Genomic DNA, 25,123 nt, shown 5'->3' with positions numbered 1-25,123 from the left:
ACTTCTGCAAGCCCAGCCTAGGATCTGAGGGTCAGACAAGGCCTCGTCTGCTTTCCCCAGTAATAAAGGCCTTGTAATTACGCAGGAAAGCCTGGTGCTGATAGACAAGCCAGAAGGCATCCCAGTCTATTTTTCCATAGCTATCCTGTTTGTGGAAGACTGAGAATAGCTTACCCATGCTGGCTGTGCAAACAGAGGTGATTCACACAGACAGACCAGGCCTTGGATAACATTAAAGCTGCAAAGTTGGTGGAGAAAGGGATAGGACAATTATTTTTTTTAAGTCCTGTATCCATCATGTCCCCTGTGGCTCTGTGTATGGCACAGCTAGGGAAGTACACCATGCCACGCAGTCAACATCGTGTCGACAGCTCTCCCACAGTCACCAACCCCACCTCTAACAGCATCCCAGCACCACGGTGGGGAAGCCAGTCACCCAGCCTGGAGGAGCCAGGGCACCGTTCCCCACCACCCTTCCAGAACTGGCACCTGATGGGGAAGGGGCAGATCTCAGGGGCTGCACCCTCTCCAGCAGGCTGGAGCAGGACCCCTCTCTGCTGGGGGAGAACTCACACCAAACCCTACGGGGATTTTCACAAGGCTTTGCGTTGCCACGTTAGTCTCTGCTTACTCTGCCCCGCTGTCTGTTTTAAACCAAGCACAAATGCGGTCCTTCAGCAAAGAAATGCTCCTATTGATCAAGCCTCCATCTGAAGAAAAGACTATTCTTCTCCCCTTACCTCTTCGAACAAGGCCATTAACTTTACTCCAGTTATCAAGAGACACCTCACGCCTGTGGACATGTCCAAGCTAGGCAGTATCCATACCAGGAGAGTGGGGAAAGTACAGGTGCTCACAGTAGCACATGACCTCATGCAAGTGATGAGAAGTTGCTCAGTTTTCAAAAACTATCTGTTTTAATTACACACAGTGAGATTTATAACACAGGTAGGAACATTTAGATAGTGGTTCAAACATTTCTTTCTTTAAGAAATACAGTATGGGGATTGCTAAGCTGGCAATCCCCTAAAAGTAAAAGATCTTTCCTTCCATCTGAAAGAAAATGTTTTTCTATGCTTAACATATAAATAAATACATTAGACCCAGGGGTGTAATGCAGCAGGTGATTTCACTCCATTCAGTCTAACGCCACATGATAGTTTTCTGCATTACTACTGAAAGATGCTAAGCTGTGAGCTAATGTGTAGCTCGATGAACGTACTCGAAAAACCTATTTGGTCCCCAGAAGGAAGAGATGCTCGGTCTGGTGTGGACCATGCCACTGAACATGCCCCACCTTAAACAACTTTTGGATTCTGCATTCCCCTGGTCTGAGCCCATGCCACTGGATATGTCTAAGGACCTGATTCTGCATAGAGCTCTGCTGAAGCCAGTGCCCTGCCATACTGGCACCCCAGGCAGGACAGATGCCTTTGGTTTCATCCATACCTGTAGCTGGGCAGGCTGCTAAGGCAGCCGTCTCTTCTGACTTGGTTTCAGTCTTCAAAAAATCACTCTGGCTCTTCCTACCTGTCCCTTATTAGGGCAGAGATGTTCCGTTCCGGGCCTCCCTGGAACAAAGCAGTGCAACAAGCAGTGACCAGGGACAAGACCCAGGGCAAGGGACTTTCCATGGTAATGCAGCATTAGCAGAGGTAATGGCTGCTACGTTACCCCCATTTTGCATGTGGGGAAACTGAGGCACAGAGCAGTGATGTGGCTTCCCCACGACTGCACAGCAAACCAGAGGCAGGTCCAGGAGAAGAAGAAGGTTTCCCCCATCTTATGTGTTACAAAGCAACGGTTGGAAAAGGGAACCAGCGAGGCAGGTCTGCAGTAGCCACAGGCACGTTAGCAACAGATTTTAAACAGATTTTCCTGCTTGCAGCTGCCTCAGCTGCTCTTTGAGCACTCCCAGCTCACCAAGTCTGGCCAGTCGAACCACCACTGCACAGCCTTTACGCTAAATCAGGAACCTTGGTCCTGGGCTGGACTAGGTGCCCCCACACACCCTTTCACCACTGTTTTGCCACAGGGACTGCTAGTAACTGAGCAGAGCCACTTCCTAAACTATTCCCCTTAGAGCTGCATCATATAAGGCTGTTAAGCATGGCCAAAGTGGGAAAAGATGCTCAACTGTATCACCGTTGGGAAAAAATACCAACAGAAATTACATCTGATCTAATACTAGCCTACTCAGTTCTGGCGGACAGAGGCATAACAGAGGTCCGATTTCCTTTTTTGCCAGTGAAGGTGGATTTTGCCCCGCCAGTTGCTGGGAGTGCAGCACAACAGACCCGTGTCAGGCTGAAATCCAAGCTGCACCTGTACTGACTGCCGAGAAGCTCTGCCGTTGCCAGAGCTCGGGGGTTCTCCTGCGTGCCCCGGTACAACAGCACAGTCCTGCGTGGCAGTTCAAAGCGGCATTTGCCCGTTTGTTTGGGGACCGTACACTTACCGCAGCCTGTCTGCTCCCCCCAGCTTCTAGGTTTAGCAGGAGGAGGAACACGTGCTCCAGATATCACATACGAAAACTGCAATCCAGCAACACTGGGAAGGTCTCATGTGCCTGGGGACACTCCAGAAAATTAAGCTGAATTAATCAGGAGTGGGAAGTTAAGGCATGAGAAAGCCCTGTGTGGACGCTCACGCTCTGAAGAAACATGACCTCAGTTCAGTTTAGCTTAATCTTCCTGCAAAGGCAATTAGGCTAGAGTAAGGCCCCAGGAATGAGATCATCCACACAAGGATTTAACAGACTTCAACCAATGTCTGCAGACAATCCCTCAGTCAATAAAAACACAACGGGCCCAGCCTGGCTTTGAGAGACTCAAGTCTGCCTGTGCTCAGTGCATGGCCACCAACCTAGACACCAGTGGCACCACGCTCTGGTTTTGTTCCTTTTTCAACTTTCCCACAGTTTCTGGGCATGTCTTCATCTCTACGCTAAGAACCCAGTATTGTAACAACTACCAGAAACTTCACGTCCACCATCATGGCAGAGGCCAGAGCCACCATGAGCTTCCTGGAGAGCTGCATGGCCATAGCCTGGACTCAACCACTCCGAACATACAGTTGCTACCGATACAGCTACAGGGTGTTAAATAGCTGGGAACCACTGCGGCCATGCTCTACCCTGCCAGCTCTGGCCAGCAGAGAACATTTCTACATGCCAGCCTATCACTATCATTTGGACGTTATTTTATTACTTTGTTGTGCTAAGATAAGCACTTGTTTCTTGATTGCAACAGTAAATCAAGAGAAAGACGTCTGCACTTGGCCATTTGGAAAAAAAAAAAAAAGCTCCCCACTAAAAAGCATGATTTGATTTTGCTACGGAAAGTGATGCTTGAGCCTGCAGTCTTAGCTCAGCAGCGTTCTGGCACACGTACTACATCAACCAAATTAAGGGGCAATATCAAGGAGAACACTATGATGGCAGAATTAATTTTTTCCCATGGCACGGCTAAGATGCTTACCCAAATGTAATTCTTTCTCTTTACACAGGATGCAGACATCAACAACATAACCACCTCTCGTTATTTAAATACCACAAAGCCACATTATATTGGTAAGTGCAATACCTCTCAGTACAGCGAATCTCTTTATGTATTACAGACAGAACTTCTCAGAGTCATTCATGAGAAAAGTTTAGTACACTGCTCGTACACAACATACTAGAAATTAAATATAACAGCACATAATAAGAGAGAACCGCTGCAGGCATATTTAGGCCACCTAAGTTTCGCAGCTAAAATAGCTGTGAAGTTAACTGTTTCACCCTCCAAAGCGGAGCGCTAATGGACAGCGAATGGCACAATACACAGCCATTGACTTGGAAGGGAATTTTTGCCTAAAAGGCTTCGAGCAGCAGCTTTCAGCCTGCCATTTTGATGGCAGACGGCGGACTGCTCCTGAGCAATTCACAAAAGGTTACCGCGAAAAACAAGATCGCTATACACTATAAAACAAAATCAGATGTTTCTAAAGGGGCTCATATATCCCCCCTAGAATATTTTGAAGGTGCCACAAATTGAGAAGGGCTGAACACCCCTGGGTGAGGGACAAACTCCTTATTTTATTCTGCCTGCTTTGCACCAGGGTAACTCTCTCTATGAGAAGGGAGTATCTTCTGATGCATACCATTTCGGTAGAAATTAAGAGAGAATTAGGCATAGGTCAATTCAGCTGCACATGGCAAGATCAGGGTAATCAAATTGGTGAGAGTACAGTGGACTGCAAAAATCCGACAAGATGTTTCACATACGAAGCTCTGCATGTAGAAGACACGGAGAGTACATTTGATTATCAGATAAACAGTTTGCAATTGTGTAATTAAATATAATTTTATAACTATACACACAGGGGGCAGAATTAATGTTCTGCTTGGCATTATTGACTTCTACGACTTAATCATGCAAATGGAACATTCTCTTAACGAGATTTTTTAAAACAGCCTCTCTCGGGTTTAAATGGAGAATGCAAGAGAAGAAAGGAGGCTGTCTGACCCAGGGAAGGATTTGACGCAAAAACACCCTCCGTTGGATGTGCCACATGCTCGCCCCGGGCAGCTGCGCTCAGCAGGGCACGGGACAGAGGTGCACCCCTGCAGATCCCCGAAGCGAGCATCCTGCCCCAGCTCCCGCTTCAGGCAGCCTGTGCAGGCGTGGGTTACTGGGGCACGGCGTAGCCACGCTCAGCTCCGCGCGGTTTACTACAGAAAGAACATAATCCTAACAGTGGAAAGGAAGGCTAAGGAGAAGCAAAGCAGGAAGGGCTGTAACACGTGGTATTCATGAACATCTATATCGGAAACTTAGCTGTGTCCAAAAGTCTCTGTTTCGTGCAGTTCCCATGGCTGAACACAGTTCAGCAACCACTAGTGCAGAACAAAGCTATGTTCCCTGCCTGATGCCAAAAGTGCCATCAAATGTCTGTCCTGCTTACGTGTACTGAGCATTAAACACCATTTAGCTGGGCCCGGCGACGTCCCAATTTGCCACTAATGGTCCTGCGTCAGGGTGCAGCACTCCGTGCTCTGCACGGCTAACTAGCGACGGCAGGACGTAGCTTGGCCCCCCCAGCATCAAGCCTAATTCAGGAAAGAGCAGAAGGGAACGCGATGGTCTCACCTCGGTATTCCGGCTTCCAGTCACCAGGAACTTAGGGACCATCTGCGCCCCAGTCTGTATCCACCACGGCGTGCTGAATACAAGGGGCTGTATGAGAGGCTGCCCTTTCTGATCTCCTAAAACTTGCTTACTGGAGGTGACACCAACATTATGTATGATGTTCCTCAGCTTGTCTTATATTTGCATTACTTGCCAATCCTGGCTCCTTTCTCCAAGGACTTTTAAAGCATATGAAGCACGAGGTGCACTTGGAGGTGAAAACACAAGCCAATTGAGAAATGAAGGAGGGCTAGAGAAGGAGAGGAGATAAAAGATGCATATAAGAGTATACACAGAGAAAAAGAGAGAAAAAAGAATATGAAACTCTGTCTGGCTTCTTTCAAGAAAAATGGAGGCTTGGTCCTATTCCCAACTGCACAAGCCCCTATTGTTTAATGAAGAATCAGTATTCGAACAGTGAGGGGAGTCAGCCCCACTGTACAATGCCCAGTTGTTCTCCATCCTCCCAGGGCATGTTTGATGAATTCAGTCAATGCTGCTAACCTTAGGCTGGAGCGTGGGTGGCTCTGTCACAGGATGGCACAGCTTACACAGGGCCAGTGCCAAAAGCACTAATTTCAAGACTGATCTCTTCTAGCATTGGTCTGACAGCACAACAAGCTGCCATGCCAATACCCAGGGCCCAGAGCATCCCCTCTGGGATTTGCAGGCTGCAATTAGCAGGTGAATGTGCCACCTTCCCTGGGGCTGATGAAAGCACCTCCGTCCCTATTGATTGCCAATCAATAGCCACTTCCCATCTCTCCCTCTCAGTTTCTGCAGTAGCGAGTGTTGGTAATCAGAGTGGCAGGCTGATAAGATCCTGTTATCAGTGCACCAGCAAAATGGAATTCTAGATCTAATCTCCGATGTCACGTTTCCAACCCTGATCGCTGAGATTTAACCCCTCCCATGACTGAAGTATGTAGCCACAGCTGTAAGACTTGCAGGAAAACTTCCCAATCTCCATCCAGGCCAAGAAAGCCAAGGGAAGAGCCAAATTCCTGCTCCCACTGAAACCCAGGGAGAGCAGCAACAATTGCAGGAAAGGCCTCTAATGGCAGGGGTTACCGTTTGCTGCATCTCCTCATTGCTTCTTATTGTACTTCCAACTTACTGCAAGAAACAAAAATGCTGTGCAGCCAAAGGGGTCTAAACTGCTGTTTTATTCCATTTTTCACAAAGAAACACCACCAAAAAAATTGACGTTCCCAAAGAATATCTCACACATTCATCTTCCGGGCCTGTGAAATCTCCACACCCTCTCAGCTCAGAAAAGAAAGTCCTTCCACTCCATAGGGGACTTAAATATTTCAGTGCTTACTTGCACTCCAGCCCTGGCAGACCTTGGTTAAAATCTCATGTAAATAGCCCAATTTCGTGGCTATTTACTGACATGTCCTCATGGCACACGGCCATCTAGAGACACCTGGACTGCCTGAGAAAAGAAGCTTTAAACAAGCTGCCATGACTGCATGGCTTCTGCTCTTCCAACCGATCAAGTCCAAACGACACAGAAGTAACTTTGCCAACAAAACAGCAAATACCAGCAAAGAGACGGTTAACACAATTCCCTCCACCCTCTAACTGCAGGAGTCTTTCTATCACATGCAAGAGGCTTGAGCTCAGGCCCTCAGAAGACTACTCTATTTAAAATTGAATGTTAACAGAAAAAAGAAGAAATCAACCAGACATCAGGGTTGAAAGACAGCCAGGCTGGCTGTTGTGTTACTCCACATGAAATACATGATATCTGAGATCAAGAAGATGGTGCTTCTCCCCTCCTTATGATTAGAACTTTTTGTGACTATTATTTCTGGAATGTTTCTCCTGCTTTTTCTCCCTTTCTGCCAAACCTGCTACAATGCCAGTGTCTGGAAGAGAAACATGCTCTGGGATCACTACTGCTGGGCCCCAGCTAGTTTCACACAACGGCGTAGCCCAGGGGCACTTGCTTCTGCCCCCACAACCTCTCAGTGTGTGCCAGACTCTTAAAATTTAGAAACACCACCCAAAGGTCAAAGCAACAGATCACCAAGAGAGTACATTGCTGCATGTCCTTGGCCACTTCCAGAAGACAACGTCTTCTTACAGCTGTGCAGATGGAAAATCAACAGCACATGGTGAAAACATACCACGCACAGCCATCATGCAAAGGGATATCCTCTAACGCTGCCCAGGGGGTTCAGCAAGGAGGACACTTGCCGGACTGGGATATAAGCTGCTGCCGCAGGGCTGTGCTCTCCCCAGGAGCTCTGCTATGTGTCTAGTAACCAACACCTCAGCTGGTCAGCATCTAAGAGCACTCGCCTGTTTCAGAAAGGCAAAAGGCACAAAATAGACATTGGGTGGGAAATTCTAGCTCACCAGCTTTGCCTGGACATCCCCCGGAGCAGGAGAGAAGGTGGGCAGCTGAGGGAGACCTTCCCTTGACATCCCAGTGAGGGCCAGAGCTACTTCCATCTTTTACAGGGAATAAACCTCTACCACTGCCTGCAAAATCCCAAGTCAGTAGCAGTGACTTGTTGGGCTAATATTCAAGACGTGCTATGCTGCTGACTGACATCCACAGGGACCCCCAGGTCCGTGGGGTCTCACAGGGCCCACCCTGGGCAGCAACAGCCATTGAGACAGGAACACCATGGAGGTACATAACTGTGCGTGAGCATCACTTCTGGGGATCAGTTACACTGATGTTCAAATCGGTAGCTGAACATCAGCGTCGCGCAGGCGTCCAGCACTGTGGTTTCTCCACTGTGCTGCTGATATTGATCCTCTCTGATTGCTGGTTAATTATACGTCGCTGATAAGTCAAAGCACCGCTTCAATCCTGATTTGGTTTAAGCTGCACGAACCGAGCAGTTGTTCCCTGCAGCACAGCTCCTTCCCTGCAGAGCCACTCCCAGCCAGCTGGCCCCCAGCCCGCACCTGGGCAACGGCTGACCCCATCCCAGGCACCGGGCCTGCATTTCTCTTGCCCAGCTTCCCAAGGCCCCTGTTGGCCCATTTCTGCTGCACACCGAGGCCCCTCCAGCCAGCAACCCACACTCCAGTGTACCAACCTTCCCCTTGGACCACGGTCCCCATGGGCTCACTGGGGCAGGGCTGCATGTCACCCCATCATCCCTGGCGTGGATGAAGATGCTGAACTGTTCAGGCCTTACGTTGACTCCTCAAGGTTGTGACTAGGAACTGGCTACCTGTTAAACCTCAAGGCACTGACCACTACCTTTTCAGCCTGACAGACCAGACAGCTTTTTAATCCATCTTGTAGTCACCTATCAAGGTCGTATCTCCCCAGTCTGGCTATAATGATGCTATGGGAGAACACATCAAAAACTGAAAGCCAAGGTAAATGACACCCACTGCTCTCTCCATGGCCACCGACTCAGGCATCTCATCACAGAAAGCAATCAGGCTAGTCAGGCATGATCTGCTATGGTAAACTCATGCTGACTGTTCCCAGTCACCTTCCCGCACCTAGAAATAGCACAATCTAACATATATCCACTCCGAATTGGTTGTCCTTCACTTTTCCTTGCAGGTTCTCAGGCTGGTCAAGGCTAAAAGCAATTTAAAGTTGCTAACGGACCCTAACGGTCTCTGGAGAGAGGCTCGGGTGAGTAAGGGCTTATTGCACAAGTTGAGATGGGCACGTACTCCCATCACACGCCCTGACATCAGCTAACGAGCAGGCTGTAAGCAAGACCATGCCACCTTTATGGATGGGTCTTCAGTCTCCGCAATTCACAGAGGTACTCACCAGGGTCTGGGAGCAGGTCCTTATTGGGGACAGTATGGGCAGCATGAGTGGAGGAGACAGCGGCACCACCTCCTGCCCACAATGTACGTGGTGTGCGTGCGACAGAGAGAGGGGACAGTGTGCCCAGTTGTTACAGACAGGTAAAAACAGATCAATGTTTCCACAGCTGCTGAGGGGTTAGCAAGAGGTTGATGCTTTAAATGGCAGAGCTCTGGTGAGGCACCACACCCCTGCAGGAGCCTCGCAGCAATAGCTGACATTCAGATCCAAGCGGGCTCCTCGGAGAGGGCTGCGGGAGCAGCAGTGCCACAGCATGACACAAAGCCCACCAGTCTGTCTCTGTTCCCAAAGAGGATCGACGTGCCCCTTCTGGGCACAGCGACTGAAGCATCTCAGAGGCGACCCTGGACAGGCCACCCCAGGGAGGCCTTGTCCCCAGCGCCTGGTGCTACTCGGCGGCCGTGCGGGAAGGCAGGCTGTGATTTCCGCAGCAGCGGTGCTCTTGCCGAAGAAAAGCATGCATTTTGAGTCCCTGCATCCCAGCCGTGCTGACCGCCCTGCTCTCCGGAGCCTGTGTTTTCAACCGAGCACCACACAAACTCTCTGTCTCCTCACCCGTCCAGCACTGAAGGATGCTCAGCGTCCAGGCGCTCGCACCTCAGTCACTGCACGCTCCCCAGGAGCGGCACACCCCTCCTCGTGGGACGGGCACGCTGCCGCCGACCATGCCAGCCCCAAACCTGCCCGACCCGGGCACTGCCTGGCCCCGATCACCCCCTGCCCTGTGGTACCACCGCGGCAGGCTGCCAAACGCAGCGTGCCTACAGGCACCGGCTTTCACCTGGTAGATAAAATGATCCTCCTGCCCAATTTGTTGAGCAATTTGGGATCCCTCCATATGAAAGGGGAAATATAAACACAAAATACCTTTAATTGATACAAGAAACTGCCTGAAGTAACCAAATAATATTACCTCAATATTCCGCAAGCACTCTCCATGCTCTGTCTACGGGAGGTCAGATAATCTTGGGCGTGCTACTGTCCCACCACTTTGTTACAGAAAAAGCATGTAACTGTTTCTAAGGCCAAGTGAAGCGCAAGCCAGCTGGTAAAAGGGGTTTCCCTAGGAGCAGAAAACCAAGGTGATCCTCCGCAACGATTTCCCTGTGCAAATGCAGGTGAGCAGTGAGAGTTACTCCAGAGCTGTGGTGAGAACACAGCCCTAACACAGCCAGGGAAGAGCCGGCCACAACTGTTTGCCCAAATCTCTCTCCTGTTCCAGACAAGGATATGGTCCTTGAGAGCCGCCAGGATTTACACAGAATCACAGAATCGTATAGGTTGAAAAGACCTTTAAGATCATCGAGTCCAACCGTAAACCTAACGCTACCAAGACCACCGCTACACCATGTCCCTAAGCACCTCATCCAAATGTCTTTTAAATACCTCCAGGGATGGCGACTCAACCACTTCCCTGGGCAGCCTGTTCCAATGCTTGACAACCCTTTCAGTGAAGTAAAATTTCCTAATATCGAGTCTAAACCTCCCCTGGCGCAACTTGAGGCCATTTCCTTTCGTCCTTATCCCTTGTTACCTGGGAAAAGAGACTGACCCCCACCTCTCTACAACCTCCTTTCAGGTAGTTGTAGAATTACACAATGGTTCAACATTTTCTTTCATGCCAAATCTCTTGCTTTGCTGCAATGTTTGGAGTTGGGGGATCGGATTGCCAGTACAGATACCTAGATGCCCAAGAGGTAAGGAGAAGATGTGCATGGGGAAGGATACTGCTGCTCTCTTCGCTCCAAGTCATACTCAGTTAAAGGCAGTGCTGCCTGAAAAAGATCAGATGGCTTCCCAGCGTGACCTGAAGCATTCACTGGAAATAGGTAGTGGGAGGAGGTAGGCTCCAAGGTGCTATGGTTTTTTAGGGGGCGAGGGGGGCAGGGGCAGAGTAGAAACAGCAGCAGGGAAAGAGCAGGAAGCAGAAAACAGCTCCTCCTTCCCTTGGCTTGCCTCAGAAAGGCTGAAAGTTTCTCCTACCAGTTAGTGGAGGATGAACTAGGAGATACATTTCAATCCACCTCTAAGACATCCCCACTGACTGAAGTCCTGGCCTTGCAACAAGAAACCAAGCCCCAGCCCCACATTAGGGGAGAAGACCAAGCCCCTGTGGTTCTCGGCAAATAACTCTCATCCATTTCTTTTTCACATTACAACCACCTTGTTCTCTATCTGCCTTTCGCCAGAGTACTTAGCAATTCACAGCTAAGCTCCTTCGAGCCCTGGACATACCCCCACCAGGGCCCTGCTGGCCAGTGATTCCCCGTGTAATTGTCCCCAAGGAAAGAGCAATGCCATCTAAACACACCTCTGCTCCACCTTTGGTGATTCACCCCCAAAACGCCAGTCAAGGACACATATTGGAATTCAGATCTGTTGCCCTCAAGGTCAGCACAATGTTCTCCTGCCTCCTAGCAGAAGCAAACCTCACTCACCCGTTGCCTCTGTCATCTCTCCAAGGTCCCTTCCCTGCCCTCTTCCCTGCTTCCATCTTGTATTCCAGAGGTGTCCAGCTCACTTGGAGCTCTGGGATTCGAGGGTAAAGAGACACCTTGGCGCTGACAGCCAGCAACGCAACAGTACTCACAGCAGCTACAATCTTGCGACAGTTAGATGGGTTTAATTATTCGTGTGGGTGGATGAACCTTCTCGGAGAACCGTCTGAAGTTGCTGAACTACAGGAGGGTTGGGGTCAGTACAGTCTCAGCAGTGCATTGTCAGACCTGTACGGACTAGGGGTATCCTTCCATCACGAGGCAGCCGACACTGTTTCCCAGTGGACTTCTACTGTGGGGAAGGAAATTCTTCCATGTGATTTCTTTAGGTACTCAAAGTCACTCCAAGGCCCCACCCTGCCCTCCCTCTCTAGGTTTCTGCAGATTGATTTAAGCTGATGTCTCTCTTGAGAGTTAATTGGAATTGCAGTACCCCACGGAAGTTCCCTATGCTGTGGTCAAGTTTGGTGTTCCTCACTTCTAGCCTTAAACCATTTCAGATGCTGTGGTTCACACCGGAGGTGGCTGCGTTTCAACAGGCACTACAATTATTTCTCTCTCCGGAGCATATCAACTTGTATCAAAATTTTACAGGGTATCAGCAGGAAGGCAGGACACTGCCTATTACAGAGCTCAATCCCTTCAGCACACTGTATCACAGGTTATTACTACCCAACAAGGGGCATAAAAGACAAGTTTAAAGGATTAAAGAAAACTTCCCATCCTTCAAAATTCCCAGGAAGCTTCAGAGACCAAACCAGTCAGAGAGGATGGCAAGGGTGGAGGCAAGCATCCCCAGCTGGAGTGGTCTGAGGGTTGGGAAGAGGGACGTGGGAGCAGCGATGCTCACGTGCTGCTAACAGGTTTATTCCGCTGGCAGGGATTCCCTTCACAAGCGTTTGGGTAAGCACTGTACGCTGCCGAGTTCAATCTGCGCTAAGCAGATTAGTTCCTTACCGGTGAAAGGTTCTGGGCAGCAGCAGAGAGTTGCTCACCATGTGATACGAGGGGGCTGTCATTATGTTTCATAGATACGATATAATTATATGCTCCCTGGAGGGTACTTCTAATTGAATTATAGGGTGTCTCACAAGCATTCTGGGCAGTGGTTTGAGGAAGCTCTCACCGCCCAGAACAAGATAGAGATACCCTATAATTCCATTAGATGTACCCTCCAGGGAGCGGGCTGTCACTCTATGCAGTAATTCACTTAAAAAAAATCATCTCCCCCCAGAACTGGAAGGGAGGTGCCCTTAGCAAAAGTTTGTTGTTGCTGCATACTTGTTCCTCGGGCCTCTCCCCCGCAAGCTCGCAGCCCCCTGAAACTCCCTCGCCCGCCGCCCGGGACAGCCCCGCGCCACAAGGGAGAAATCCCTCGACGAGGGCAGTCGCTGCCCCCTGCCCGGGTGGCTGCTGGGCTCCCTTCCCAGCACAGGGTCAGGAGATACAGTGCCACATGAGGTGTCACATGCCAGACTATGTGTACGAGGAACGTCTCAGCCTCCTTAGAAAAGACCCTGAGCAGCAGTCCCCAAAGGCAAGGCATTAATAATCCCAGGCCAGACCAAACATGGGCTCCAGTCATTACAGCGCATGCTGGCGAGGTTCCCCCCTCCGCCTGCCCATCCGTTCGTCCTGCCTTCAAACGCCCCAGAGCTGCGAAAGGCAACCCTGGTCCCTTAGAGACAGCCAGAGCGACCCCCGGCCAAGGCAGCTCGCTCCCCCGAGGCTGGTCACGCCGCCATCACTTGGGCGCCCAAAGCTATCCTCCCAGGGGCCTATTTCAACCCTTGGATTTTGCTCTCTGTTTTAGTCCGGACTCATTCAGTTTTTCCTTGTGAACTAGATCTTCCCAGGGGAGCTGCAGCACCAGGCTTGCAAAAGCAGCTGCCCTGCTGTCCCAGTGCAGCCTGCCTGCAGGCAACACACCGGGGACCAGTACCCCGAAACCACCAGTAGCCACCTCTGCACTGTGGCACCTCACCTCCTCAGGCTCCTGGCCAGCCAGAAGCACCGCACAGGGACACACGTGGGACCTACTGCTCCCCACGGAGCTCAGGGAAGAAAAAACCCACCCGTCCACATACTGATGCTCTCCCAGCACCAAAAGCAATAGCTCCTTTGCTCTTCGCCCTCTCCTCTGGGGGCTGTGCACCAGGGAAAGCACCCAGCACTTCTCCTCTCCTGCTCCGACACTGCTGTCTACTACTTACGGTCAAGCCAGGGGAGATGTCACATCTGTTATGCCTTTTTTTGTTGCTCTGTACCATACAAAGGATGGGATAATCAGGCCCCGGAGCCTATTTTTTTTTTTTTTTAGTCACCTCAACAGAAAGCCAGCACCAACTGCCCATCACAAAGTCTAATGACCTCCTGAAGCTGCCATCAGCTCTGACTCCCACAGACCACGTCTAGCACCGCTCCACTCGTCAGGCTGCAAAAAGACCAAGAAAGACAGTTACGCCAAGAACTTGCTAATTATAGAAAATTAAGATCTTCCTACAGGACAGGCACTACAGTCGCCGCTGAGATAAAGCGCACAGAGCTCCTCACGCTTCCACAGTGCTATAGCCTCGCACACCAGCAGTAGCCAGGCATCTGACATGCTCCACCCTGCTACAGCTTTCAGGTATTGCTCTGCAGGATACAGCTAATCAAACCCTGGGAGCCTGGCTGCTAGGCAAGCAGTTATCGCTCGTAAAGTCCATTCGCTGTGGTTCTGCATTATTCACAGCCCTGCCCACCTCCGGTGGTGTCAGCTAACAGGACACACCTGAGAAAAACTGCCGATTCACGTGTTCTCCCTCCCCAGCTCCACTACAGAAAGAGAAAACTAATGCGGGCTATCAAAGCTAACCACAATCCACCCCAAAATAAAGCAGCATTTCTGATGTCTTAGAAAACAGAGTGGTCAGTGCTTATTTAGTCTTGCACAGTCAATACACCGGCCCTGGCACATCCTTCCTAAACAGCGTCATGGTCCAGTTGTCTTTACTAAGGGAGGTGGAGATAGTCGTATTAAGCCAAAACTCTCAACCAGATGAGGTAAAGGTGAGACCAACCCCGGAGGGAAGACAGGTAAAGCAGTGATAAGCGGAGCAGAATTTCTGCATTAAATATTGATAGCTTTATCATGCCTTTTTCTCTAAAGGATAAAAGCAGAGCAGCACAGTGCTCGGGGGGAGGGTGGGGGGGTGGATTTCTATGAGAGTAGGACCCATTTGGGTTGCTTATCTCATGGAAAGAAAAACAGAGGCACAAAAGGTAATCCCCATTTTACTTTAACAACATACTTTCACACAGAGCACCAAAGAGGCGCAGCAGCAGCACAGCCATCTCCGACGCACTCAGCACAGCAGCTGCAGCACGGGCAGGACCAACCACTCCTGGAAACTCCGTTTGGAGAGGCAAACAGGGGAGAGAGGAAAAGCCTCTTTCCTCCCCAGCACCTAAAAACACCGAAGGACATCTTCCACAATCTAACAGAAGGACCAGGAGATCAGAGCTGCGGCTTTTGCTCACAGGGGGTAGAGCATCCAGCCCTTTATACCCAGAAGGACTCCACGCCAGCCCCCGGAAGGAGAGCAGCGGGACATAGGGGAGGCTGTCAGGGATGTGATGTCCAGAGGAGGGTTTCCAGGCGCTGCGGTCCAGCTCCGGGGCCGCGCCACGCTCCACGTGAGGCTGCTCAGGCTTCGAGGCAGCTCGGCAGACGTCTCAGTTGGCCTCCTAAGGACTGGTCCTGCAAACCCTGGCAGGAAGAACTGGTCCTGTCTGATGTTCAGCCTTACACCCCGCTGCCCTTCCAGCACAACCCACCCAAAGGGCCTGACTCGCCGAGCGGCCAGGGCCTGCTCAACACCAGGACTGGCTTCAGCTGAAATGCTCGCAGCAGGACGTGCTGGCACCCAGGCAGAGACTTGAGGGGCCTCATCTGTCAACAGCCCATCTGCTAAGACAGCTGTAAATATGTACCAGTCCACATTCCTCCCAGCTTTAAATCTGCTGTTTTCACTGAAGCTAAACGGAGGATGAACTTGGTCCCTGGTGCTTCTATCAGCTAGCATAGCAAATTCTCTTATCACCTTTTATCCTGACATGAGGTAAATAAGAAACAAGCCACACTGCTAGCAACAGGTAAATCATCTCTTATTTGAAACAGCTGCCACCTTCCACCAGGATTAGCCACAACAAAAACGTGCTGGAGGACCTCTGGCTGGGGAGATTTTAGACTCTGCTGTTCTCCTCATCTCATTTAGGAAAGGATAAGCCCGTATTTAACTCAGGAACTTTGCTGGTACTCTGATCTGTTAGAAGTCACAGACACAGTACAATGATGCTGTAAGTAAAAAAAACACCCAGCAGGTACTTGAGGTGATATATGGTCTATCAAGCCTTGCCACCAGCATCTCTTCTTATCCCTTGAAGCTGTATCATTCAAACTGTGCCTTCTCCTCCTTCTTACAGGTGGGAAACAAATACCACCTGTGCCTCTGCAAACCTGTGTGTAAAGGGCACGATATCTAAGCCACTCATTTGCAAAGGTGCTCCACGCAGAAATGCGTGAGTCAGTATGAGTAAAGGAGGCAAAACTCACCCAAGCCACAGCAGACTTGTTTTATCTTGGATCAGTTCTGGTCTGTTGTTTGTTTTCACACCCAAAACTTGGTTGTGCCATTTAGCAGGGTGAATTTCGCTGCGTTCGCTCTAAACTAGGAATATCACTGCCCTCTCTGATACCTCCCAGAATGTCCCTTCCAAGGGCCTCCTACTTGAGGAACCCGTGAGCTTCCCAGGGGCTCCTCTGCTAGATCAGAGCACACACCAGCTCTGAAGAGCCGATCTCTACCACATGCCTCTCTTTTGAGCTGGCGTCCCAGGCCTCCCCTGCTTAATGCTGCCACATAAACTCATACAAATGCCTCCTTTGACGGGCAAGAAGTCACAGTCTCCAAGACAGGATGTCATTTGTCCTTCTTCATGGACAGATGGCAAGTATGTCCCCCCATCTGCCAACAGGACTATCTCAGAAGGTAAAGGTCAGCTCAGGGCTTCTCTTCTTCCCAGGATGGTGCCACGGTCTCACATTTCTGCAGGCTGATTTTACGTACGCTCCAGGAACGGTCTCCTGACACCTTACACTAATCCCCTGCAGGTCACACCAGCTAGACTTCACAGCGGGACTACAGCAGAAACCCAGAGCGTGCATGTGTGTGTGTAAAGGGCTTCAGCTAAATTAGAAACTGGTACTGTTAAGAACACTGACATGAGAATTTCACAGCAAGAAGCAAATACAACAGCCTTTTACCACTGGCAACATAGTGGGGGAAAGTTTTTTTAACTGGAGGACAGCTGCTGCTGTTTTCCCTTAATCCGAATTAAAATAGGAATCAAGAACTTCTAATTTATCTGAAGGTGTAGGAAGACAAAGCCAGAAGGAGCTTACCCACTGACAGAAACAATCTGGAGAAGAGTTTGGAGGATTCAATCTCAAGTTCAATCTCAAGAAGGCTCTAATGGGAAGGAAGCATGCCCTGAGAGAAGGAAACCATCAGCCTCACACAACAAATTCTCATTGCCTGGAGTCTTAATTTTCCGAGGGATGATCTCCTCAGAGCCCAGAGCCTTAGGATCAGTGCGTGGTGTATGAGAGCTGTTGAACAAGAGTTCAGACTAGATTACCAAAATAATTTTGTTATGACCTCGGTCATTAATTGGAGTCATCACAGCTGATATAAATAAACCAAGGTCTGCAGATGCAGCACACCTCCATGTCATGTGACCAAAATTTAATTTGGGAAAATGAGCACCCAAAACCACAGTTACTGTTGACAGTTTGGGGGAATAGTGAGATATTGCAGCTACTGCCTATACCTGTACCAACCTAATTCGCAATGGCTGGGGAGAGGTCAGTGCATCTGCATAAATTCACTGTGGTCCTGAGTAACAGGAAATTACAGGCTTGATGTACGCAGACCGTCTTCTGGATAGAGCACAGGCCAGCAGTTCAGGGAGATCAGTTTTATTCCTGTCTTTGCCTCTGATCTGCTGGGTAATCCAGAGGAAAGAGAAGTCACATTCTCTGTATTTTTTCCCCGCCATCTGCAAAATGGGGATAACGTCCCTCAATCGCCTTTGCAGAGTGCTATGAGATCTACTGATGAAACACCATGCAAAAGAGCTAAGTATCATTAATAGCATTCCCCCTCAAAATGCCACAACCATGACTGCGTAGGTGATCAACTTAAAAAATTAAGTTGACAGTTTCCTCCAGCGCTGAATGGCAAAAAGGCAGGACAATTAATTACACCAAACCTCAGTACGACGTCCTTCAAACAGAAAACCGCCATTCACCTTTCTCCACTATCACCTTCACCAGATCTGCTGGGGGAAGCTAACAGCCACCACAGCGGGACCGTGAGCAAGGGGCTAGGGCTCAGGTGTCTCTGTGTCCAAGCGTGGGTGGACAGGAGAGGAAAAGGAGGAGGACGGGATACTGACCTTCCCACCGAACAAGGGTGGCAGGACACACGGGAGGGAGGGCGGCAGCAGCGGCAGTGGTGGCCGCCTGGGGCAGTTATCAACCACTGCCCTTGGGGCACAGCTCCAGCCCGAGCTTGACCCACACAGGAACACCTCTGGCACAGCTCTGGCCTTCACTCGCATACGTACATGCACGCTCCATGAGCCCCCCGCCAGAAAATGCCTGAAGCCCCCAACAGAAAGAAATGCATGTGGTTTTCCACTGCCCGGTGTCATGGCAGCACTTTGCAAGACCAGCCCGACCGAGCGAAGCACGCGCTCAGACACAGCCCAAGGCTCTCGGTGACTCCGTGGAGCAGCCACAGCCCTACACGCAGAGCCTGGGGGCTTCTCCGGGGAGAAGCAGACAAGGAGAGGCAACGTGCAACTTGCACACAACATCCTGCCCAAATCCTAAAGGAAAAAAAAAAAAACCTCACTGCCTAGCAAGGCAGGCTTAATATGTTTGTCTCCAGCAGTCTCTGTACAAATGGAGGAGACAGCCCTTCTGTTATTGAGAGCTCTGCCTAACACACACATAGATAAGTGACTGCAGGTTTCCACATGTTACCAAAGCTCGGCCATGCTGGCTTTGCAAAGAGGCTTTGCAGGCCATTTAATACCAGTTTAACACCACAGCATCTCTCAACACCCGGTTCCTTCCTGAGCTGCAAGCAATACTCTGAGAACTACGGACTCGTAGCCTTCACGTCCTGCAAGCAATTGAGCAACCAGCAAAGGCAAGTAACAAAGTAGATCTTCTGGCCTAAACCTTAACGCAGTATAGCTGCTGCAAGTGACATGGCCACAGCAGAACTTCTCACTTTGTTTTCTAGCTGGCATATCAATTAGCTACTAGTAACTTGCTTTAGAAAGTTTAGGAAGATACACAAGACCTAGACAAATTTCCATATGAATTTAAACAGAGGAAACAATTTAAAGAGAGAAAATTTAAATTAAATTTAATGACTTGCTGGGAGTTCCCTTTATTATGCGAAAAGAAAATCCTTTAAAACCCAATTCACATTTTGCTGCTGGCTCTTAATGATTTCTTTATTGCTTGGACATGATAAAGCAGCTGGGTCAATCATTCTTCTACATTTTCATACCTCCAAGAACCTAACATTTATTTCCGTACAAAATCATTTAATAGAAAAGCATTCGGTCATCTTGCAAAAAAGTCTAAGTTTCGGACTTAATTTTTTTTAAGAGTTTCCTTTTAGTCAACAAGAGAGCTAGGATTCTGCTTCAGCTGCTTAGGTCATATCTGACCCTCCCTGGAGCAGGAGTTCAGAAATAACAAATGCATTGAAAAAGAGGCAGCATAATCAAATATGTGAGACCTGATCAATTCCCTTCTCGACAGATGACAGCGTTCAAGATTATATGGCTTGATTTATAGCTATCCAACACCCATACACACACACACACTGCATGGGACCATCTTTCAGTAATAATGGCATTGTTTCAAGCCTCCTCATCTCAGGCTGCTTTCTCTTGTGCTCCCACCCAAACGTGAGTAAGGAAACTTTGACCGTGTTAGTCTAGAAAGAATCACAGAGGCAATAAGCAAGACCCGGTGGCAGGATCCATTTCCCTCTCATTCTGTAACATTTGCATCAACTCAGCTTTTTTTAGTCCCACGTATTTTAGGGAAAGCCTCTTAAAAACAACCCTGCAATAAATATAACAAGATAAAATAAACTAAGTGAAGACCCCTTCTCCATTTAGTTTTCAGGGAAAGTGCTTATCCTTGGCTCTGGGGATTTGGTAGATGGTAGCGCCTCTCCTATAGTTTAATCTCAAGGATGCTGTGTAATTCAGTGCCCCTCAGATTAATCTAGCCATTGCTACACTTAAGGAGACCGACCTACAAACTACTTACAGATCACCTGCCACTGCAGAATGCAAGCTGAAGTTTTTTAATTCGTGTGTCAGACAACGAGCTGAGAGCGTGAACTGAAGCTTTTGCTCTCCTCCGGTTTACCCTGATCAGCGCTGCTTTGTGGCTGCAGTTCTGCGGATCCTTAGCATACGTGCGTAGCCACAGCAAAGCTTAGCACCGTCTTACGTGTTTGCAAGATGCTGCTAATTAATTTCCTTCCTCCGCGAGTCAAAAATCTTTTCAAAGTGACTCCACGAGGAGAAGGACAAGGTTAAAGCAGTGAGGTAGGCAGGACTCCATCCACGAGCCGCTCCTACACCAGCGTGGAAACCAGAGCCCAAGTTTCACCTTCCCTAAGCAGGGGCCTAATCAGTAAGCTGAAGTGGGGAGCACGTACCTTCTCACCGCTTTCTGACCCCCTGTCCTTAGCATTGTCTACTGGCCATCATAGCCTGCCTGCTTTCCCCTCTGCTCTGCACTGGGCTTTGTGGACCCTTGGTCCCCGCTTCAGTGGGCAGGGGATATCAGTACCTCGTGGTGGATCCCCCTCAGCGGCAAGGCATTTAAGAGGCAGGGCCTTAAATATTCAGCCAGGCAAGCCCCTGGCTATTTGGTGACCCAGTGTCTTCATACGGCCTTGTACCAAGCGATACCATGACCAGTCACTCATATGCTGCCCTCTGGGTCAGCACAACTGTCCCAAACACCCTATCTACCCATCTTCCCAAACTGGGCTGACCAAAACTACATAGCGTTTGTTGGAATAGTAGCATTATGGGTCTGAACTCCAAATTCAGACCTGAATCACCTCAAATTTGTTTGCAGTCTAAATATTTGCTCAAAATTATTTTTCTACATTCAGATTTAGAAAGCAAAAAAAGGGAGAAGAGATTAAATCCACACATTATTGCTTCCATATTTCTACAGCTGCTTCCACCTGCACTTCAGAGAAGAGCTGGCAAAGTACAGCAACTGACCTGTGTTCACTGAATTTAAAGGCCAAGGGCTGATTACGGAAAACTACCTTCACATGTTTCCAGCCCAAAACTCCATTCCCAGGAGACCTGGAGATTTAAAATGAAAGCCAGGAGTGAATAAAGGCAGCCTGCTAGCTGACATGATCTCCCTCCTTGTTAGGCTTATTAGTTTAAGTGCTATGTTGAGCCAGCTACACTAATTCTAGCTTCAAAAGAAATTAATCTCTGCTAGCCACATGGTCTCCATGGCCACTGTGGCTAGCAGGCTTTGTTCCCAGCAGTCTTCTGATGCAGAAGTGAAAGTCACATTAATGCACTAGGTGTGGGCACAGTTTTAAGTACACCACAAATGTCTTGTCTGTGCTCTAGGGCATCTTCTCTAGGTCACAAGTCAGAGCGTTAAGCAACCTACACATACTTGTTTTCTGGACTGCCTTCATTCTCATTAGAGTCTGTCCCACCAGGATGCACATGGTCCTGCTGAACGTGATTTGTTTTAACCCAAGTGAAGCAACTATGTGGGTATGCTCTGACCTTCTGCCACACTTTTCAAAGACAAAAAGACGTCTTCCATCAGCCAGAAGACAAAAGAAAGGGAGTACAGTTTGCAGTAAGATGGCTCATGGGCTTATTCGCTGGTACCCCAAACCTGCTGGCCTTTCACTGATGGGTCTTTTTCAAGCAAGAAAAGTCTCTTTTCTTCAAGACCTGGCTGAAGCAAGGAAGTACCCATTATATTTTAGGTAGTCCGCTCACAGGAGACTGTAACCACACAGCTGACATTCTTCTTCACTTTTTCTAGAGCAATCAGCTTGCGGCTCAATTAAGGAGACTAACCTGCATGGCCCATCTCCCTGAAAAAGCCAGATGAGGACAGCTGATCCTCTTCCATCTCTGATAGTGGCTGAACCCAGCCAACCAGGAGCTTCTCTTCCTTTAATAGGAACAACACGTACTTATAATCAAGCATCAGGACTGTGGATATTAGCTGGATTAAATGGTTTAGTGGGCTAAGGCAGAAGGTGCTATTGAATTAGGGCATCCCTACTCCATAGCATTTAATATATTAACATCCTTTTGGGTACTGTATTGGGAGGCTTGGTACAAAGATTTCCTTTCTCTGATGCCAGTTGCAAGCCTGCACAATTCTTCCTTTGATGGCTCAAGTGATTAGGTGTTAACAAGAGGAACCTAGGCACTTAACACTAGGGAGTTTTAGCACCAGGTTCACACCCCCCTCTCTCTCCCTACTCAGCTAAGGGATTTTTCTCATTCCCCACTAATGTTAACAGCAGGTACTTAAAGCAATTAGACATTATCGCCTGTCTGGTCTTTATTACTTCCTAGCTTCCTATCAGCTACTTTGTACGCAATAAAAGAGCTGAATTAACAGGACTGGTGCAGACTATTCTGCTTCCCTTCTTTATTCTGTATGAAAACACTGGGTCATGGAGCCACATGGACAGGCTGTGAGCTGCAGTGCTTTAGACCATTATTGCCAATTGCCATGGTATTTTACAAGGGGAAAAACCACAGGTAGTAAAAGAACAGACATAGGGAGATCATAGAGAAGGTGACGTGGGGAATATGGGTAGACCATAGGGACATAAAGGCTGGAAGGATTTCACAAGTCCAGCAGAACAGCTTACAGCTGTGCCTGTGCTGTGAATTAGCTGCCACAGGGACCTGCAAGTTGCACAGGCAGCCTAGGGACACAGGTATGATGTGCTGCTCCTGTGAAAATGAAGCCTCACGTCTACTGAGCAGGTCTTGCTTGCCTGGAAATAACTGTTGTAAACTTTTCATCTAGAGATTGCAATAAACTCCTGTGCGCTCTATGTTTGGTGTTCAAAAAGAGGCTTTCCCGTATTTGCCCAGCCATGTAAAAGCTTGCCCTTTCTTCTCTCTCTACCTTAACTCTCCGTTAACCCTTAGCTTTAGTACAGGACCTCAGAGAATGATAAATTTTCCTCCTATCTCCCCCCCACCCAGTATTTCTAAGCGTCACTTTGTCATTCCCAAGAGGGAAGGGACAAGAGCTTTGAGCTCTTAAATCCTGCTGTCGGTTCTTGCCTGAAAGAGGTAAGTAGGGAAACTGAAGGAAAGCTGAAGAAAGGAGCCTGTCCCTTGTCAGCATTCACCTGTAATGGACGCAAAATGTGGGGTTAAACACCAAAACTAGACCCAGGAACAGAAACGAATGGGCTACTTACACAGTTTCATCATTCTTGAACTCCAACTCCCCGTAAGTGTCTTCAAAGTCTTCTCCACCTCCTTTCGCTGTCCCTTCTACTGTCCTAAATGGCACTATGACTGTACCCCGAGCACCTGATGTCCTTAGGACTTTGACTTCCATCACACCAATGCTCTCACTGACATGTATAACATCACACTCAAATGTGAAGATGCCAGCATGGTCATCATCCAGTATAGTCACTGTGGCCACACAAGGAGAAGCCAATATGGCCTTTGGGTATGGCGAGTTACTGAGCTCTGGAGGTTCCTCACTCTCCACCACACGGAGGTTACTGAGCCGCACAAAGAAATGCTCATCTTCCTCAAAGATGTCATCATCAATAATTCCCACTGAGAACTCCTTCTGGGTTTCCCCTGATTTCAAGACAACAGTCCCCTCTGTGAACTCATAGTCAGCACCAGCATTGGCAGAGCCATCCTCTGTTTTATAGTCCACATAGATGGTCTTGGACATGTCCCCTCCTTTCCGCACCACTGTCAGGAGAACGGCACCACAGTTCTCAAGACACTGGTAGGAGCATGGGTCAAAATAAATTTTGGAGATGAATTCCTCAGGTTCATCTGGTCGCACCTCATGCAAGCTGGTGCTCTTCTTGGCTTGCTCAGCTGCGTGCTTCTTCAGAATATTGCCAGCTCCCGTCATCATTCTGGTAGCTTGAATGCGATAAAAGGCTCTGCTCTTTTGCTGATGAGACAAGGCATAGTAGTTAGCCATCTCTACCAGCTGGTCCAAGTCCTTTTCTGGGTGCTTTTGCTTCAGGTCCTTAAGGATCCGGATCATCTCTTTGCGAGATTCATCTACCTCCTTCCCCTCCACAGTCACTAAGTTTCCATCCAGAAAGTGGGAGTTCATCATCTTGCCATCCATCTCAATTCCCTTAGGGTGATCACCTTCTGATTCTATGATAATGCCCCTGTGCTTGTCAGTACGGTACTTTTTGTGCATATACTTATAGAAAAGCAGACGTCTATCTGCTATCCAAGCCAGAAGGACGCAAAGTGGAAAGAAGAAAAGTGTGAGCAGGCCTTCCCAGACCTGAACCACACCTGGAGAGAAGACAGCAAGGATCATGTACAACCAGATGTAAGCAAAGATGCTCCATGCAGCTGTGACAAAGAAAACCCTCAGGTGTTTTATCTTTCTGGTTTCCCCATCAGGGATCACATAGACACAGATGGCAATGATGATAAACATATTGAAAGCAGCGCTGCCAACAATTGTAGACGGCCCCAGGTCTCCAGCTATGAATCCATGCCCACACACTTCTATCAGAGACAGAAGGATCTCAGGAGCAGAGGAGCCCAGAGCCATGAGGGTCAAGTTGGAAACAGTTTCATTCCAAATCCGAATGGTGGTCGTTGTGGTCTCTCCATTGGGTTTCTTAATTGTGATTTCTTTCTCTTGCGATGTAATGACCTCTATAGATGCCATGAAACGATCTGCAATGATGGAGACTCCCAGGAACATGTAGATCAGTGCTACAAAGTATACGATAACACGGGCAATTTTGTCCCCAAGGGATGGGTTTTCTGGGTACCATATTGGCAGGATAACACCTTCCTTGCAGTCAAAAGATCCTGAACACGAGCTGTTTTGTACTGAACTGGTTGAGTCTCCCGTCAGGCCAGCATCCACCTGCAAACCATGCAAAAACAGCACAAAAGTAACCAGCCCAAAATGGAGGAAGGCCGAGGTGACAGGCTGCAAGCTTAACCACGCCATACACAAGATGCAACTTCCACTGTGTAGATCCAAAAAGGCCGAGAACCTGAAACAAACAAAACAGAGAGGGGGGAGGGAAGCATGAGAGAAAAGGAAGATGCAAAATTTACCCAAACGCACTTCAGTATCTCACCACTGAAGAGTACTGGTAGAGATGCAGGGGTTGTCTCTCTGTCACTTTGAAGAAGGTATTTAGCAGGGACTCTAACAAACTGCAGCATTTACATGCCCAGCAGATGAAGATCAATCGCTAGAAAAGTAACTCGGA

The 25,123-nt window shown here is 48.8% G+C and overlaps 1 protein-coding gene across 1 annotated transcript in view; it reads right to left on the bottom strand.

The window, feature by feature from the left end:
* SLC8A3 (solute carrier family 8 member A3) overlaps positions 1-24,884 on the bottom strand; it is a 94,506-nt gene extending 69,622 nt beyond the window's left edge. The window contains exon 1 of the mRNA XM_075502903.1: positions 23,090-24,884. Within this exon, the coding sequence (XP_075359018.1) occupies positions 23,090-24,855 (1,766 nt within the window). The 5' untranslated portion in view covers positions 24,856-24,884. The remainder of the gene's footprint in view (positions 1-23,089) is intronic.
* Between the last annotated feature and the right edge of the window lie 239 nt (positions 24,885-25,123).

This window comes from Mycteria americana, chromosome 5, assembly GCF_035582795.1.
Source record: "Mycteria americana isolate JAX WOST 10 ecotype Jacksonville Zoo and Gardens chromosome 5, USCA_MyAme_1.0, whole genome shotgun sequence".
Taxonomy (NCBI): Eukaryota; Metazoa; Chordata; class Aves; order Ciconiiformes; family Ciconiidae; genus Mycteria; species Mycteria americana.
The sequence above is the reverse complement of the archived record's forward strand: the minus strand, read 5'-3'. Positions and strand labels throughout refer to the sequence as shown.